The sequence below is a fragment of the Halyomorpha halys genome, unplaced genomic scaffold (genome assembly GCF_000696795.3).
Source record: "Halyomorpha halys isolate HHAL.00 unplaced genomic scaffold, Hhal_1.1 Scaffold953.1, whole genome shotgun sequence".
NCBI lineage: Eukaryota > Metazoa > Arthropoda > Insecta > Hemiptera > Pentatomidae > Halyomorpha > Halyomorpha halys.
Window position 1 is genome coordinate 187,962 of NW_027110139.1, and position 20,065 is coordinate 208,026.

Consider the following 20,065-nt stretch of genomic DNA (forward strand, 5'->3'; position numbering starts at 1 on the left):
AAAATAGTCTATTGTGGGACACGAAGTAGCATATGTTCATTTGCTAACTAGCGCATGCGCACCACTGTTGAAAATACTAGGAATAATTTTATAGGTAATGGAGGTTAATCTGTTGGAGCAGCCTCAGCAACTTCCATACAACTGTAACTACACCTCCATGTTGGATAACCTTCTTTTAATGTTTTTATTTGCTGTATTCCTTGTGTGTCAAACTTATCAGATTTTGTCCTAGTACAAGTTTCGTTTAGTTAACAGTTATTTACTGCTTATTTACTCTTTCCCTCATCATAATCATCCTGTCAAGTGAAAGGATTATATATAGCTTAAGTGAAATTACAAAAACAACTATGGAAGAGTATATAGCATTACCTAACCGGTGAAGAATGTGGATGGCTTTGTGACCAAAGGGACGGTTGCAATGCCTTCTTTTTTGGACGTTAAGGCTTCTATCCATATAGTAAAAAAGAGGACGGAGTTAGAGAGAATCGTAAATTCTCAGAAAGATTATGGACCGAATCAGAAAAATTACAAGCAGATATGTTTATTAAACGAAACATTGACAAATACAGTTGGTGTACATTATTATAAAGAGGATTGGACGAAGAAAAGAACGACATATGCATTGTTTACATTAGGGGTTTTTACATCATGTATTGTTTAAATGACGTCTTTATTATCAGCAATATATTAATGCACAAAAACGTTTGTAATCACCAAGTAAATACAGTTGATCGAGGATCACCTTTGTTCCTTCTTCCTTCTTTCTCAAAGATCGTTCTTAACCGTCAAAATATAAAATCCATTCTGTAAATTTACATTCCACTATTGATTGGTTATATGAAGATCCTGATGCTCGATCAGTCTCGATTTAATGTTTTAACCCTGTAAGTTAATCAAAATTAGAAACTTTATCAATTCGACATTATTTGAATCTATGTAACATCCAGCGTAGAATGTCAGAAAAATATACTTCTCCACAGAATTTGATAGCTGAAAAGAAAAGTCGAACACTTGTTGAAGAGGCGAGATATTTTAGTGAGGACTATAGCCCAATCAAGACTTTGCAAAGTGATTGGTAGGTCAAGACTGCCTGTTTCATTTTCGAAAGAGCCTGACGTGGTAATGTCTTGAAAAGTCAGAAGACCGGAAGGATGCCTATTAATACCAACTTTTTGCAATCCAAAATACCTACAAATACTAGATAAAAAAATTAAGTAACATACGTAGGTATTATCACGTGTGCGTGTTTCAGAAAGGCAATCATGGATGAGGCTGGACTTGTATCTGCTATTTTATTATCTACAGGCGTTTTTATTATATATTACCGAAGATCCTTTAGGTTCCAGACACCAGTGCACGTGAAGAATTTGGAGGTCGAATGCAAAATGTACTTGACGTAAAGGAGCCACTTCATTCTTCAACAGCACAGCCCTAAAGTCCTATTTTGTAGGTTAAAACATTATTATTATTGCTTCTTTTATTGAATCACACCTGCTGACTTCCACTCGCTACGCTCGCTCAAGAGATAAATAGTTCTTGACGATTCCTTTTCAGTTGAAGTTGGGGCCCAAATTCGTATAAATTCTTACGAGTTTAAATAAATGGTTTTGAGCATGCACGGTTGAGGGATAAGGTGTCTTCTGAACTTCAAGTCGGTTTTTGTATTCTCCCACACAGAACGCTTCCTTTACTACCACAGTTCCAATCGTGTGCATTACATAAGTCAAATATAAATACATATACATAACAAAGTATTTGGTAACTACAAGTTATTCTGTCAGCGAGAACAAAATGACGTTTTTGGATGATTTTCTAATAAAGTGTCACTATCGAAATCTGGAAAAATAAGAAAACCGAAAATTCATGGTATTGGGAACCAGTCTTTGGCCCATTATAACTGTCATACTAGTGCCCAACAGTACAAAGTATGACTTGGTTTGCGAGTTTAACCATAAAATATTTCTAAGAGTTAAAAAAATAAATAAATAAAAACATTTTGTTTTAATTCGTTCAAATTCTTACGTACAAAACATTTTTTCTAGATATTGTCAATTTGTTTTTCGCTGTTGACTTGGAATCAGCTGCGGTAACAACACGAATCAGACTATAAACCGTTCCTGATGCTACTGAAGATCGTTCGACAAATTAACAAAATGTATGAATATTGACGAACAAAGTTTATCTGCATACTTATACAAATCAGAAAAAAAAACATGTTGAACAGTCAAGCAAACAATGTCCGACTGATTGATTTTTTTTATATCATTTTGCCAAAGAATATGAATTATTTTTTAATACAGTTAACATTTCTCTCTATACGATCCCTTTGGCCAATTATTGTTCTATATATTGCAATTAGAATAGAAATACCATTAACTGACATTACCATAAAAGTATGCTATCGAAACCGAATATATTTTATCTCTTGATGTACTAAGATGTGTGTGACTCATAAGGGGCGGGGTCTTTTATTATGTATAAAAGCCAACATTACAACAGCTAAAATAAAATTATTAGGTTTGTTAAATTCTTTTTTAATTTATGAAAACAGGGTGGCTATGATGTTTATTTTTAATTTAGTTTATCTCAATCCCAAAATTAAGGATCAAACCCGGACCAATACCGAAACTGATTCTGTTGATAGTTTTAAAACAGAAATTTTATTGTGGATTTCAAATTTTGTAAGAGTAATTGTAGTATAATAATTCAGAACTAGAACACACATAGCAGGGATGTTGGAGATGAGCCTAATTTGTAACACCCGTTATAATGCATTTCTATTATGACCATTAAAATATTGTTTTGTTATTCTGTAAATTTTATTTTAAGAAGTCACTTAATCTAGTTTTTTTTTTGAGTGGTTAACTTTTTTTTTATTATTATCTACACTGGTTGTTTTTTTTTTATCTTTAGACTGAATTCGGTTTTAATTATTGTAATTCAATATGGCTACACTGAAGCAACGGTTTCGATAGGTGTTTGCAGTGACGCTTCTGGTCTTTAGATGAGAGTTTTATGAATAGGATATGGTCCATTGTTATCAACATGGGCTGTGCCATTAGTTCATCAGGAGAAAAAGAAGCAGTTGAACGATCTAAAAAGATAGATAAAGATTTGAGAGCTGATGGCGAACGAGCGGCCAGAGAAGTCAAGCTTCTCTTACTCGGTAAATCTTTTTGACATTTACTAGTATTATAGCTGTTATGGTATACCGGCATTGTTTAGATTTTAAAAGGTGATCTGCATTAAATTGTTTATTATCTGTTTCTTTTCTGTTTTAATATTAGTAAAGTAATAAGTTTTCTTCTATTGTGATGCCTTATATGAACATAAGTTGTTATCATGTTCTGATACTTGACAACAGTTTAGTTCTTTCTGTTTGAAGTGATTATAACTTTGTTTTGATACATACACATTTTCATACTTAATCTTATTACACATTTATTCAGGAAATAACTGATATTAGATAGTTTGTTTATATTTTGGTTTATCTGAAGAACACTAAGTATATCAAATGTGTTCTATTTCTCAATATGTATATTCAAGGAGAGACTCATCATCAATTTTACTTGTATTAATTAATTATATTGCTATATTAATTGCATTTGTTACTTAATCATTAAAATACAGTGTGTTGTGCAAACTTAAAACGTTTTAATGCATTTGGAAGGTTAATATTGAAGTTATTTGCAACTTATATAAATCAATTATGAAGAATGTTTATATTATTTATAATCAATGTAGATGAATCTATACGTTTGAAGGATTGTAATTGAATTTATTATATTTCTTTGATTGATATTATGGAATACAGTTTATTATAAACGTTGAGTTGAATCACTTTTTCCTTAATTGGTTTACTGTCTTTAATGGGTTAATATTAGGTTTGATATTAACGAATGTTGTTCTTAATGTGCCCAAATTTGTCACAAGACAAGAATCCTTTTAGGATGATTCAGTTCAATTATGGAATTTTTTTGCTTCAATTTTTGCATTCGCTTAGTTTTATTAGGTTATCGTTTGAATAGTAACTATACAAAAAAAAATTTGTAATGGTTTTTATTAAACCTGCAGCATCAATTTGATACATTTTGTTTTTTAATCTTGTGGGTTAAATTTATAAATTATTCATATCTATTTGTTTATATGTTCAAATTCAAAAACTAAAGTAATCTAGGCGTGTTCGATTGTTGCTCTAACATGCTATGATGATTCAACAAGTAAGAATTATTTTTAATTGAAGTCAAATGTAATTTCCACTGTTGATCAGTAATTGGTTTTAAAAATGATATATTTTTAGTTATTGCAATTAAAAATAATTGGTTAAAAAATTTTGTTTTTAATATTTTAATGACTATTAGTTATTAATTCATTGATCTGAAACTTGACAACTGATAAGTTTTTCTAAATTTTACTTTTGCTAGGTTTAAAGTTTTTTAATTGTATTTGTTGTGATTAGTATTAAATTGCATTACATAATTTTATTCTTCTATAGCAAAATAAAATTATTATTTTGTCCTATTTATAATGTTTTAAAACACTATATATTCTTGAATTGATTGTAGTGGCTATTAAACTGTTGGTGTTGATGTATTCTGATGAAATGAACGCCACACATTTTATGAGTTATTGGTAGTTGTAGGATTCCTTTTAGCGAGAAAATCATTAAGTTGGTTTGAAATTTATTGATTAACAATAGTATGAGATTACATTCAGAATTCAAATAATGACTTGAAACTTTCATGAGTTTATTCTTCATGGTGGTTTTTATGAAATTAAGAATGTTCTGTGATCGTCTTCTCGCTAGTTTTGTTCAGGATGAGTGACTAATAGTGCTTAATTGATTGTTACATGGATTTAATTTTTTTTTTTTAGTTTGCCATAATTTACTTCAGAACTTTCCTTGAAGGGTGATGAAGTAATCTTATCATTTCTGATTTATCTATAAAAGGGCTCAACCTAAAGAGTGCCCATGAATGTTTCATAATTATCTATTATTTAAGTTTTTAATTTAATTAATTCAATATTACTTATTTTACTCCTCATTTTACTTTTCATTTTTGGTATAAACTCATTTTAAATTCATATTTAGTGATTCAATATTACTTATCTTTTTAGAAGTTTTGTTTTTTTACTTCATTGTTAATGAAAGGTATGCAAATAATATTTATTTTTTATTTTTCAATTTATTGATTTAAATTTCCCCATCCATAATTTTATTCTTCATGAAAAAAATTTTTTTTTCTTTAGGAGCGGGCGAATCAGGGAAGAGTACTATAGTTAAGCAAATGAAAATAATTCATGAAACTGGTTACTCTATAGAAGAATGTGAGCAGTACAGACCAGTTGTTTATAGCAACACCATTCAAAGCTTAATGGCAATTATTCGTGCAATGGGACAGTTGCGAATAGACTTTGCTGATTGTACAAAAGCGGTAAGATTGTTTTTATGGACATGGTATAAGATTATTACTTCATTACTGAGTAGTTAGCAATGCTTTAATCAATTTTAAATGCCTTTATTTTTATGATTGATTAGTATGAGTATATTTTATGGAAATAATCTGTACAGAGAATTTAATGCTTCATTTCCTCATGGATCTTAACAAGATATTTGGATGGTTAATTTAGTGAGGGCCGTTTTCACCTGTAGCTATTAAGTTTTAACTGAACCTGTAATGATGAAGGGTACAGTATCATTGTTTATTAAGGACCTCTCTCATCCAAGCTTTCCTTATGATTAAACAGAAACCTTTGAGAAATTATAGGTTGACAGTGTAAAATCAAATGGTGAATTTCTCATTATTGATATAAATAATTTCTTTTTAACATTTCAATAATTCTCAGACATTTATTTCTGTCACGGTAAATTTGGAGTAGTTTGTATTTTGTTTATCTTAATCTGTTTTAAGAATTTGAATAATGTGATGTTTCTAAAGTTATACAACCTTTTCTAAATTTAGGCATACTTTTTTTAGCAGCAACATTTTTCTATGTTACTAAGATTCTTGTTTGATTGTCTAATTAATTAATATTTAATTGGATTTGAAGTGTAATTTCTGGGATTTTTTTCCCCTTTTTTATGACCGCTCATGTGACTTTTGGGTTTTGTTTTTCTTTTCTAATAACTGGTCCAATATACTGTGATACAAAATATCTGAAAGCAGAGAAATATAACCCATTTCTTATGAGAAAGAAGAACAAGTTACTGATTTGTTTTTTTTTTTCTAATTTTTTTAAACAATATTTGGCCCTGAATATTGGGTGACTTGTTTTGAAAATAATTTTCAGGAAAAAATGTAATTATACTTGATATATTTATTTATTTATGTACCAATGATTAATTAATATTTAAGTTTAAACTGCATATAAAAAAAAAAAAAAACTTGATTAAATTATGTCTTTAAAAGGCGTTCAGGGCTGAGAGAAGCTATGGAATTTTTTAGTGCTGGAAATAACAAAGTATATTCGTTATTTTTGCATGGAATTTTTATTAACAATAGACACTAGAAAAAAATCACAATTTGAGCAAAGAAACAAGTTCATACAACAAAATTGTAATTAAATGATAATTTTTTGTGATTTTTAATTATTCCTACAAACGGTTGTTGATCGATTTCAATTGCCTCAATTTCATTGGAATTTTAGGCTATGCCCGTTTTAGTTAGGTATTCTCAATAAACCAAATGTAGCTTTGTTATCCACCAAGAAAAAAAATTACTTCTCTGCCATTTGGGGTTTTTGCTTAGACTACTGGGCCAATTTTTTTTTTTAATTTGGCATTGAAGACACTGGTAGCTCCAGGATGACTGCCAGATCACAAAATAATTATCTGCCATCTTTATATCATCATGGAAACTTTAAGATAGTTAGTCAACTCCAAATGTTTTACCCATGTCATTTTCAGAAAAATACACAACTTATGTATGCACAGATATGGTAGATGTTCTCAAAGAAATAGATTAACTTTCTAATTAATTTCAAATTTTTCATTTTGATCAAATCTATTGTATTCCAATATAAGTTCTTTTTTTAGGATTATGCTAGACAGTTTTTCACCCTAGCCAGTGCTGCTGAGGAGGGAGAACTGACTCCAGAACTTGTACAATTAATGAAAAGACTTTGGCAAGATCCAGGTGTTGAGTTATGTTTTTCTAGATCTCGTGAATATCAATTGAATGATTCTGCTGCTTATTATTTAAATTCATTAGATCGTATTTCACAACCCAATTATGTACCTACCCAACAAGATGTTCTTCGGACAAGAGTGAAAACTACTGGAATAATTGAAACACATTTTACATTTAAGGGTCTTCATTTCAAGTAAGTATTTTTTAAAATGGCTTAAGATTATAGTAAAATGTTTAAAACCCCTTTAGATCCTTACTAAAGGGTTGCCAGGATTCATTTTATTCCCCATGATTATGATTATGAGTTTATAGGAATGTTACTCATAAGCAGACGTTTTGAATTTTGAAAAAGAGATAATGCAAACCAAGCAAAATAAAATAAAAATTACTGGAAAAAAAAATTACTCAATTATTACAATTAGTAATATATATTATTAACCACCTATTTAATTATTCAGTACCTCCATCTAATATTTAGTCTCAAAATTTATATTCATGTTAATATGAAATTATATTCAATAAATTATCTGAAAAGAATATGTATATTTTGTATTATTATATGGAATAATTTAGTGAATAAAATTGTTGTAAAGTTTATTTAAATGAGTAAATTTGATTTATTTACACTTGAAATTATTGTTTCTGTGATGCATTTCCTTGTTTTATCTTTGACGGTATAATGAGCCCTCAGTGTATGAAGTTAGGTAGCAATGTTTCGTTCAACCAACAAAAAATAAATCTAATTCTATGTTTCTGATTTCTTTTAAAATTTAAGCCAATAAAATAATGAAAAATAGCTTAAATTTTACAGTTCTCAGCCTTGAATTTTTTTTTATGATACATACATCACTATAGATTCTTGTACATAACAGTCCAGGAAACAAAACACTATCTCTACCCTAGAGGTTGGATAGCTCTGATTTTTTAATATGTTGTTTGGGTTTAGTTTAACATTAAAAATCTGAACATGAGATTTTTATCACTCCAGATTTGTATAAATAAATATTTTAGCATAATTTTTGGATTGAAAATGAATTATCCCAAGAAAAATTTTATCTCAGAAAATAGAAAATCTTGAGAAAATACTCGAAATAAAGCTTGCTTGTTTAATGGACTTAAAAATTAGTTTCTGATCTTGTTCTAAGGTATAGCAGTTTCTATAATATTCACCTAAATAAATTTAAAAAATGGTGATTTATAGCTAAAAAAAAAAATATTTTAGGTATGACTAGATGTGCACAGCTCTAATTTTTGCAAATTTATTCTACTTTAAAAAAGTATAAAAAATGTTTTTCATGCAGTAGATAGTTTCCAAGATATTCAATATGAAATGAAAAATAGCTGACAATTTTAGGACTTTTCTGGAGTATAATAAACTTTCAGTTGTTTGCCGACCTCACAAATTTAGATTTTTAATGTCATTACAAATCTCAATAAATCAGAACCACCGAAATTTTTGTGTTTATTTGATTGATTTGCTGCACTATAAAGCCCAGTAGCTTATGTCTGCTGCTTTAGTTCTGAGAATTTTCCTCTATGATTGTTCCAAGTGTTGGCTGATGTAATTAAATTATGAATTGTTTATGGCTTTTTATGATTATAATTCATTTTGACTGATCCCTGTTATGAAATATGATGTACCTGATATAATTATAAATTACATCTCATACCAGCAACTTTTTTCTTTTTAGCATTTCATTGTTAAGGAAGTGAAAGGTAAGAAAAAAAAAATGGTTCAATGTATATTTGTGATTTTTTAAATATATTTGCTGATAGTAAATAAACCAGATCTAGTAAACCCACTAATTTGCCAGATTTGAAATTTTAATTCAAGAGTTTGTGAAATATATGGATATTAATTATAGAATAATGAGTCAATCCCTTATTTTGACTATCAAGATTGGATTGTATATTGTTTTAATGTTTCTTATATTATGGCCTGTGTTGGCTTTTTATCAGTGTTTTATTTGGGAATCAGAGGACAGCAGATTTTATCTAATCTCCATTACAGCAGAATGTATTCTGCCTTCTACTTTCTTTGAATTAACCACAATGAAGACTTGCAACTTAAGCTGAAACTTCATACATTAGAACATTATATTAATTAATGTATGTTCGTTTCTGACCCCACTCCAACCATTATCAACCTAATTTAACTAGTAACATGCAACTAATATAAATAAAATTCCAATATTGACTGTAAAAGTTTGAAAAATTTAAAGTTTTTAAGCTCCTTAGGCCCAGATACCTCTGGTCTTAGTTTTAACTAAGATTAGGCTAACTATTTTTAAACTATCTGTAGCAGTTGAATTCAAGCTTCCCTACTGCTGGTATAGAGGTAAACTAAACCTAGTTTAATAGGGGTAGGTTATACTTAGGTGTCCACCCAATTCTACAAGCGAGAAAGTTGTCAAGTTTATATTAAGTTGTTCATACTCCTTTGCCTTATTAAACTCCGAGTACCTCATAACTTTAGTTGTTTGATTTCAATGAATTGAGATTTTGAATAATTAATTTTTATTGTACATAAAATTGTATTACTTATACTTCAAATTTAATGTTAACTATAACTATAATAAAGGAGGGAATAGTAATTGTTTAGATCTATAATCCTTTGTGATAATATGGTCAATTTATTATTTTATTACAATCTTGCATCTTCCATTTAATAATGATGCCAATATTTTTAAAATATCCATCACTGTAATGTTCTTCGTTAATATTCTAAAGTATTATTTGATTTATTTGAATATCAATTATTCATGTGTCCTCTTGGTTTCAAATAGGAGGACACTTGAATCTTTAGATAATCTGCAGTAATATAATAACATGAAATTATGTTACAATGCATTTACATTTTCATTTATATCAAAGCAAAAAAAAAAAAAGTATCATTGGGACACTTTTTATTGCATTCAAAAAATTTAATAAACCAATTTAATATTATTAAAAAGAAAGGTATGAAAAATTTTTAATTTAAAAAATGTTAAGTTGTTTACTACAAAGTTTATTCTAGTATTTTACCTCCTTTAATGTGCTAAATTTTATTTTGTTAATTTTAGAATGTTTGATGTTGGTGGACAACGATCTGAAAGAAAAAAATGGATTCACTGTTTTGAAGGGGTCACAGCCATAATTTTCTGTGTTGCATTATCAGGTATTTTTTCTACAAATATCATTTTTTATAACCAAACTTCTTGATATCAAAAATAAAACTTATCTGTCTTTAAAATTATAGATTTATAAAAAGAAGTTCTTAAAATAGTGCTTTATGTGTTATATTTTGTATAAATCACTTAAGAGTTAATTTGTATGGATTGGTATTCTTTAATATTAAATGTATTGAATTAACATTCAAACTTCTTCCCTATGTTATCATTTTACCTTCTCTTCAGTCTTCTTTATTGTCTTGAATTATCTTTTCTGATATTTTGTCTTCCATGTTAGTAGGTAAAAAAGTAATTTGATTATAAAAAATATTACTTATCGTTAAAGTAGAGACTCCACATACTTACACCTACTCTTCACAAATTGTGCCAAAAATGGCTTAAGTTTTTGTTGTGAAGTTTTAATTGTGACTATTCAGCATGATTAAAATTTTATTTGATTAACAAAATTACTAAAAATCTCAAAAAGTTGTTAGTTAATAATTTTAAACTAAAATTTCAATTTTATAAAAATTTAATCTAAAACTTTTTTTTATCAATGCTCTATTTTCTATTAAAAGTGTGTATTTCTAGAAATACGATTTATATTTGTTTTTTTCTTAAATTTTGTTATACTCTAGTTTATTGGGTCACTGAACACCAACCTATGATTCACTGACCAATGTTATAGCCGGAAATCTTTTTTTATTTCATTTATTTATTTATTTTTTGTTTTTCTGTAACTGCAAACTAAATGGTTTTTTTGAAATTGAAAATTATTGAAAATGGTATCATTATAGTTTATATGAAACCCAATATCACAATAATATTGGTTGGTTCCGTATTGCATATCTTTCTGCATTCAATTGATCCTGACTATTTTTCAATGCATCTGCGTTGAATCTCACTATTACACAATATCATTAACATTTAGTCATCAACCATTGAATAATTTTCGTCCAACTCAACTGATGGATACCTAGATGTTTCTGCCCCATATCAACTAGGCACTAGAGTGGTATAACCATGATTATTTTTGAGGATCACCACAAGATAAATATTAACTGACCTTAGAGGAAATAGCACCCACATCATTCTAAATAGAGTACACACCTCATTGTGCTTGGCTACACTTTCTCCAAGCCTCTATGCAGATAATATAAAAAGAAACATCCACCTGCTTCTTGAAATGTTTGAAAACTTATTAATCCTGTCAAGTGTTGTGAAATATTTGTGGTGATGTATAGAAGCTCAGTTTAACAAATTGAGATTCATAGCCATTGAGAGCAGCACGAAAGCAGTAAGTTAACTGTATATTGAACTGGTTGAGTGGCAACTATCCATCATGAAGATGATAAATGTTTGTCATATGTATATACACACCCCATCAAAACACATATCACATATATATGTTTTTTGATGAGATGTTGTATTCAAAAGCCTATCGTCAATCAAATCATGTCAAATTTTACTCAATCTAGCTGAAGAGTTGTGACTGTAAAATACCATACCCTCTGAATGTTATGATAGAATAGAGTTGGGATGATATTCACTAGGACAATGTCTCTGCCTCAGTTATTATATTGGGTTGTAAAATAAGTTCGTAGCGTTTTTCAATGTTCAATTTAATCCTCTGTGTTTATAAAATCATATTTACTTGGTTAATAATGTTTACATATTCTAAACAATTAGTTAAGGTGCTTTTATGCATCAGTTCCAACTGAGATTTTTTATCTTTAAGTGGTATTTTGCTTGCTCAAAATTCAAGAAAAAAAAATTCATTTTTGTCATTTCATTTCCGAAAAGGTAAATCCGCTGCACAGACAGTGAACTAAATTTGCAGGGTATATGGCGATGATGCCTTAAGAGAAAGCACTGTCCATAAGTGGAACTGATAATTTTGACTTGGAAGACGCAAAGCGCTTGGGTTGTCCTTCAACTGTTGATGATGACCAAATTCAAGCATTGGTCACAGACAACCCTCACTGTATGACACGAGATATCGCAGAAACACTCAAAATCTCATGCATGTGTCTCAGATCATTTGGGGGGTTCGGGATATGTTTCTCGAAGTGCTATATGGGTTCCTCACAATTTGACGGGAAAGAATTAATTGAATTATTTTACTTTTAAAGAGGTTGATAACTGGGGATGAAAAATTGGTTCTGTACAATAATATTATGAGAAAAAATTCCTAGGGAAAATGAAGTGACCCGCCATTAACGATTCCAAAAGCAGGATTATATCCAAAGAAGGTTATGCCGTGCATTTGGTGGGATTGGAAAGGTGTCCTTTATTTTGAGCTCCTGCCCAACCAGACCATAAATTCTGCAGTATAATAGGGGTATTCATGATGTTGTGTTAAATGTTATATGTTTTACCATGTTAAATGTTATAACTATAGGATTGTGAGCAGCCCTATTTGAAGTCATGTTAAACGTTAAATGCATAAGAGTCCCTAGCGGATTTTCTCAGCAACTTGTTGTATAAGCCTTTATGTTTATAACCTTCCTTCCAGACCCTCATGTTATTGTTTACTTCAGTTTTGATTTAAGTAATTAATTAAAACATGCCTAGAGTGAGTGAAAAGTGGAATTTGTGTGAAAGTTTAGCTTATGAGTGTCTTATTGATCTTCAAACTTGTGAAGAAGAGAATGAAGATGAGCTAATTGACAACTGTATTGAAAGTCACAACAACTAATATGGCGGCGATCTCAACTGGTCTATTGTGTGACGTCATTCTCGATTTAACTGACCAAGTAACAGACTCTCAGCCATGTTAAATGTTATTTCGTTTTACCACGGCAAAAGAAGGCAATTTTTTTCGATTTAACACAAGTTTTTCCATTTAACACGCTTTAACATAGATCATGAATACCCCTAATATTAATATTATTTATTCATTCTGGGATTGATCCCTTTAGAATGATATACAAGCATCAAAATTAGGCTTTAAAGCCTTAGGGTAAAGTACAAATTAAAAATGAAATTATAAAACATCATGAAATGTAATAAAAAAAATAAAACAGTGAATTCAAAAACATAAAAATGAACAAAAATAATTAACATAATATATAAAATAAAAATAGAACAAATAAAGTAAAACTAAATGTCATCATAAAACATAAGATGACTATCTTCTGATAATAAATAAAAAGAAAAAATCAAATACAATTAAACTAAAAATAATGAATGGAAAGATACAATTTCTGCTGATATACATTTCTGCAAGTATAAACGAAAATCTGAAGCATTAAATACAGAAAATATATAAATATTGATCAATTGTTATTCTTCTGGAATTGGGTGGACAGAAGGTGGTCAAAGATACGGGATTTGAAGGTTGGGAGGGTATTAAAACTACGAATGATGGGGGGGAATAGAATTCCATAGGAAAGAGGAGCAGATGAGGATCTACGGCTGCGGTTCAATGGGCAGTTACATATAAGTCTGAAGGATGTGAGCGGGAATGCACTGAGGATTTAAATTGAAGGATATCAAAGATGTATGATGGACGGCGGGATTGGATAATTTGGTAGAAGAAGGAAGCAAGAAAATATTTATGATGAAAACAGGGGTATAGCCACTTCAATTCTTCATTAAACCAGGTGACAGACATCTCTGGGGACCCAAAAGATGAATCGATTGAAAATCAATTAATTAACCATTTCAATTTTGCTTTGAGATCCCCAGAGACACCTGTGTAAACCACACAGCAATAAAGTGGGGAAATATTAAGGAAGTAACCAGGAGTGTATGGGTTTCAAAAGGTAGTAGGTGACAAAGTTAATTTAGACGGTTTAGGGTGAAAAAGGTACAACAGGAAATATGGGAAACATGGTTTTTCCAGGAAAGAGTTTGGTCTATAGTGACACCAAGGTTTTTAATGTATGGACAGGTTTGTATTGGATTTTTGTTTAAGAATAAGGTTGGAATATGAGGAATAGTTTTCAGGAGGTGATTGGATCCTATTGTGATTCCCTTAGTCTTCTCTGGATTCAACTAAAGCTTGTTTTCTTGTGCCCAGTGACTAATTCGATTCAAGTCTTGAAGCTTCTCCGTGGCTAGCAATAGGTCAGAAGGTGGTAAGGAAAGATAAATTTGGAAATCATCAGTGTAGGGATGGTATTGAGAATGTTGGATAAGGAGGCGAAAGACATTGATGTAAATGGCGAAAAGTGTAGGGGAAAGTGATGAATCTTGGGGGACACCACAGGTAAGGGGTCGAATCATTGATGGTGGTGTATCTGGAACCACTACGTACTGAGTGGGATCGGTACGGAAGGATTGAAATCAGCGTGTAGCACTGTTGGATAGAGGAAAATTTTGTAGTTTATTAAGAAGGATGTTGTGGTCAACCGTGTAAAATGCTATGGATAAATCAAGGATTAGGATAGTTAGGTTTTGGTGTTCCATGACAGTTTAGAGGTCGTGGGTTATTTTAAGGAGACTGGATTGTGTTGAGTGTGGTGAGAGTTGGTTTTGAACAAGGCGTTTTAACGATTTAACTCTATCTGAAAGTTCAGAGAGGAGAGAAGTAGGGCGGAAGTCATTAGGTGAAGAAGGATTTGGGATTTTATTTTATGGTTGAAGTAATGTGATTTTACAATGAGAAGGAAATGTGGCATTTTGTCAGGAAAAATTGTATATATGATAAAGTGGGGAAACAAAAGTTTTCAGGATTGAAGGTGTTATTTGGAATATCAGGAAAGATTGATGGATCAGTAGCATGGCATGTGTAATGGTTGTTGAGATCTTCAGGTGTTATTGGAAGAGAGCTGAGGTTATTGGATTCTATTAGGAATAAATTTTGGAGTATTTTCCACTTGGATTTGGGATCAGGAGCATTGGAGAGGGGGCGTGAAGAATATGAAGGGATTTAGTATGTCGAACTGCTAATTGCGTTGCATTACGGAGTAGTTTAAAATGAAAATAAACTGTAGACAGGCGGGTCCGACAAAATTTGCTTCTTGCTGCTTCTCTTTCTTTTATCATTTCCTTTGTTTCCGGAGTAAGCCAAGGTGCGGTTGGACGGCGTATGGTTTGGGTTTTGAGAGAAGCATGGATGTCTAATATGAATTGCGGATGTGAAGTGATGATGGAGACCATAGGGTCCAGGGAGTTATAGGAGTGTATAATGTCCCACTGGACGGAATCAAGGTCAAGTTGAAGGGATAGGAAAGGAGGTCCAAATTATGGTATGGTATGATTTTGGGAGTAAAGCTAAAGCATTTGATTGCTAGGTCATATGATATTTGGATTAGATCTTGAGATGAGAGAAAAGGAACTGGGTCTGGGAAGAGAAAATGATTTTTACTGGAGAGCCACAGATAAAAAGGTCAAACCAGGTGTCAGAGGATTGTTTGTGATGTGTAGGAGAATAAGGAACGAGGTAAAGGTTGATGGACAATATTAGGTCAGTAAGAAAGGATTTATCACTGGATTGAGAGCATGTTGGTGTTAAAATCACCAGTGATAATAATATTGGAATAAGTGGAAACGAGAGTTCTGCTGTATACTGTGCCCAATTGGAACAACTAAAGGCAGCAGTTGAGCAAAAGCGTCCAGCTCATAACGCCCATCCTCACGTGTCTTTGCAGACCTGGCAGAAATTATTGGAGTTTAGCTGAGATGTGATCCCCCACCCACCCTATTCACCAGGCCTTGCCCCAACAGATTTTCACTTATTTCGAGCCCTTCAAAACTCTTAACGGGAAACAGTTTAATTCGCTCGAGAACTTCAAAACGCATATAGAGGAGTTCATTGAGAAAAATCTGTGAAGTTCTGGGAGGACGGAATTAAAAAATAACCTGAAAGATGGAAACTTGTATTGTAATAGATCAAAATGGGTCTTATATAATTGACTAAAAATATTTACAAGAATCTGAAGTTTTTATTGAAATCACCAGTAAAAAACGCTACGAACTTATTTTACAACCCGATACTTCTAAAAAACTTTCTTATTGTTTTGTTTTTTTTAAATATAAGTATAAATCATTTAATATTACAGGTTATGATCTTGTGCTTGCGGAAGACGAAGAAATGAATAGAATGATTGAGTCAATGAAACTTTTTGATTCCATTTGCAACAGTAAATGGTTTGTGGAAACATCAATTATATTGTTTCTTAACAAAAAAGATTTGTTTGAAGAAAAAATAACTAAAAGTCCATTGACAATATGCTTTCCTGAATATACAGGCAAGTATTGAAATTTTTTTTTTTTTAATTGTTAGTTTGTGATATTAATGTAATTACATAATTTAAAGTAAACTATCAAATTTTGTTTCAAATGTTTCATTAAGAAAAATAAATTAAATACACCCAAGATTTTACTATATGAAAGTAGGCTATTGTTCTCAGATTTCTCTCTTTATGACAGATATGATAAAGATTAGTATGACAGGTAGAAATTAGAGACTGTTTATTTTTGGTATATTTATAGTAATTTGTAATTTAATTGTTTATCCCACAGGTTCAAATACTTATGCAGAAGCTGCTGCATATATTCAAATGAAGTTTGAAAACTTGAATAAACGGAAAGATCAGAAAGAAATATACACTCATTTCACTTGTGCTACAGATACACATAATATCCAATTTGTTTTTGATGCTGTTACAGATGTGATTATAAAAAATAATTTAAAAGATTGTGGCCTATTTTAGGCTGTAATATTTCTTACATTAAATTAAACTGCCATTTGGAAATTCCATTATCCAGCTGTCTAGCTAATGTGATAATAGTTCTGTATTTATTTAATTGATATTGTATATTTTTATTAGGAATAGTTCTCTGAGTAAGAGATAACTTAGTAAAAATTGTTTCAAAGGTTAATTCCCATTATTTTTGATAAAGAAAAAAAAATGTGTTGAAGTAATGTTTTATATTATTTTATGGATTAAGTCTCTCAATGATAGAGATAACTTTATAAAAATTGTCTTCTCTGATTATTTCCATTGTTATAAATTTAAAAAAAAAATTATACTTAATTAATGTTTTGTATTTTTATGTGGAATAGGTCCCAAAATTAAAGCGACAACCATAAACTTTGTATTATCTCTTTATTTTTTAAAACAAGTGCTAAATTAATGTGATCTACTTAACCATCTAATTGTTAAATTACTCTCAAGGATTATATATCTCTTACTGTATCAAAGAAAATTCCATTTGTATTCGTTTATCGATGACTTCGAAAATCAAAGATCTGAGTGTTCTTTGAGTAAGTGGTTTATTTATTATAATTTTTACTTTTATATTCTTTATTTATATGCTTTTATATAAATATATGTATTTTTAAATCAAAATATTTTTTTTTTGGAGAGACTTATGTAATTCATAATTTTCTTTAAGAATTTTGCACTGTACCTAAAATATGCTAGACTTAATTTTTTATCAAAGTTATTTTCTGATTTTGTAAAAATAATTTAATGTCATGTTATATTATAAAATTAATAACATGATATTCCTTTGTTCATTGCAAGACTGTTTGATGAATTGTTAATATATGTTTACTTGACATTATGTTTCATAATTAGTTTTATATTCATAAAATCATATTGTTTATTGAATAGTGATGAAAAATAAAGACCTTTTTTTAGCTAATATTATTATAACGCATTTATGTTATTTAAGTAAAAAAAAGGTTAAAACTTTTTACTGTTTTCTAATTACCCTGCTGATGGCTTGACAGTTAGTTAATCATTATACTGAACAAATTGTATTACTAACTCATAGCTTGCATTTTGTAAATGTATAGTGATAATAATTTTAGTAAATTAATTTTTTTTTATTTACTCAGTGATGTATAATTTTAAATATAAAGCTTTTGTGTTGTGCATACAAAATAGGTCTGAAATATTTTATGAATGGTATAATTTTTTTATTTCATGCAAACCTAATGACATTTATTATTGAATTACAAAACTTAATGTTATGATGAATAGATCTATTTAAACATAAATTATGGGTCGAGTCAAAAATTTTGTTTTCTTATTGTTCATCTGTTGAGCTTTCTATTTTTTCATTTTTTTTAAAATGAAATTGTTAACTGGTATAAAATACATAACACCTTACTTCCATATTATCTTATCTATTGTTTTTAAATATATATTTATTTTCATAACATCACTTACTTTTAAATACCTTATAAGAATGTAAAATAGAAGTTAATAGTAAACATCAGTAAGGAGCAACTTTATTTGTTGTGACTGGACAAAACATAGAATTAAAACTAATAGGGCCACTAGTTTATACCAAAAACAACTTATGATTTTAAAAAATGGTGCATATTATAAACATTTGATCTTACTTAAATATGTGATTGGCCTCAGGCTGCCTATCACTGATCTACGTAGTTTCTGTAGGATTTCTTCCGTGTACTATGTTTTTAAAATGTACTTCTCTTGTTTAAAAGCTCTGCTATAAATGTATGTTTTTATTTTTATATTCATGTTATAAATGCTCTCTATTCAAATAATCCCAGTATGTTTTTGTTTAATTATTATGTAGTGAATAAATGATGTCAACAAAAGTAATTTTAATTTGGTCATTAATATTAAACTATTTAATCAGCTTTATGGCGAAATATACTTGTACTTTTCTTTCATTGTAGTATTTCTCTGTGATATTGGGGCCAAGTGGTAAAATAGTAGATATATAAAGGTGATATTTCTTATTACCAAAAAATTATTTTCTAATAAAATTTTACTTCAACTGCCATAATATTAATTATTTGGTTAGGCCTGTGACAAATAATAATAAATCATTGTTTCAAATATAACCTGATTTAAAAACATGTTATACCATAAAAGAATGAATAAAATTGGTTTAGAGAGGTTTTGATGAATCTTATTTACTTTTCTAATTGAAAATTAGTTGTAGTATACTTTAAAGTTTCCACTTCTTACTCTGGTTAGGATGATTTTTTTAAATTTTGTATGATTTATACTGATAAATTTGTATCAATATGTTGGATTGCTCAATTTACCAAACCATCTTAGCATTTGTTATTTATTTATTATTGTTATATATTTTCACAACATTCCAAATTAATCTGCATTGGTTCCTTTTTTTTTTCTTATCTAGTAATATTTTCAAATGTAAGTGCAGTTTCATTTAGTTGAGTACACCATCACTAGGTATTAGTAAATAACTTTGTTTAATACAAACACTTTCTTGTATCAGTTTTGTTTTCACCATTGAATAGAAATATTTATAATAAAGGAAATGATAAAAGTTAAAATTAAACAATTACTTTTATTGAAGAACTTTCTCGTCTCCTGGAACTGTTTTATAATAAATGTTATAATTAGTATCCATTATTATACTATATTTCATGACAGTCGTTGAGCAACACTTATTAAATATCTTTGCACACAAATGCTGTGCTATAAAAAGAAAAAGGTATCAACTTCATTATGTCATTATATTTTTCTTTTACTTGGATCTAATAATTAAACTTTATTGTAGTCATATTCTTTCAAAGTTCATGAATGTGTTCGTGAGAAGTGAATTAATAATATTTTGAATCAATTTTCATCTCCAAATATAATTATTTATCATCACCTAACCTTTATTATCTGCTACAAAGATTATTGTATTCCAGATTATCATTTGTTGAGTATTTCCATACTTGTGCCATCTAAAATTTCTGTATAAAAAATCGTAGATAAAAAGATATGTTTCAGTATTTTTGCATGTTTCTATATTTTGTATTAAATAGTAAAATAAACTTTATACAAGTATATATATCTGTTATGTTTCCTATTTTAGATTTTGTTTATATCATAT

At 29.4% G+C, this 20,065-nt stretch overlaps 1 protein-coding gene across 1 annotated transcript; it reads left to right on the plus strand.

The window, feature by feature from the left end:
• The first annotated feature begins 2,937 nt into the window (after positions 1–2,937).
• Galphai (G protein alpha i subunit) lies at positions 2,938–19,807 on the plus strand. The gene is made up of 6 exons (XM_014431235.2): positions 2,938–3,166; positions 5,251–5,435; positions 7,037–7,323; positions 10,193–10,287; positions 16,288–16,476; positions 16,751–19,807. The coding sequence occupies exons 1-6, from the start codon at positions 3,016–3,018 to the stop codon at positions 16,939–16,941; spliced, it is 1,098 nt and encodes a 365-aa protein (XP_014286721.1). The 5' UTR covers positions 2,938–3,015; the 3' UTR covers positions 16,942–19,807.
• Positions 19,808–20,065: the final 258 nt, after the last annotated feature.

Coding starts and splice junctions, on each gene's coding strand:
- Galphai (XM_014431235.2), top strand. CDS start 3,016: ATGAATAGGATATGGTCCATTGTTATCAACATGGGCTGTGCCATTAGT. Junction 10,288..16,287: donor TTTCTGTGTTGCATTATCAG/GTATTTTTTCTA, acceptor TTAATATTACAG/GTTATGATCTTGTGCTTGCG. Junction 16,477..16,750: donor ATGCTTTCCTGAATATACAG/GCAAGTATTGAA, acceptor TTTATCCCACAG/GTTCAAATACTTATGCAGAA.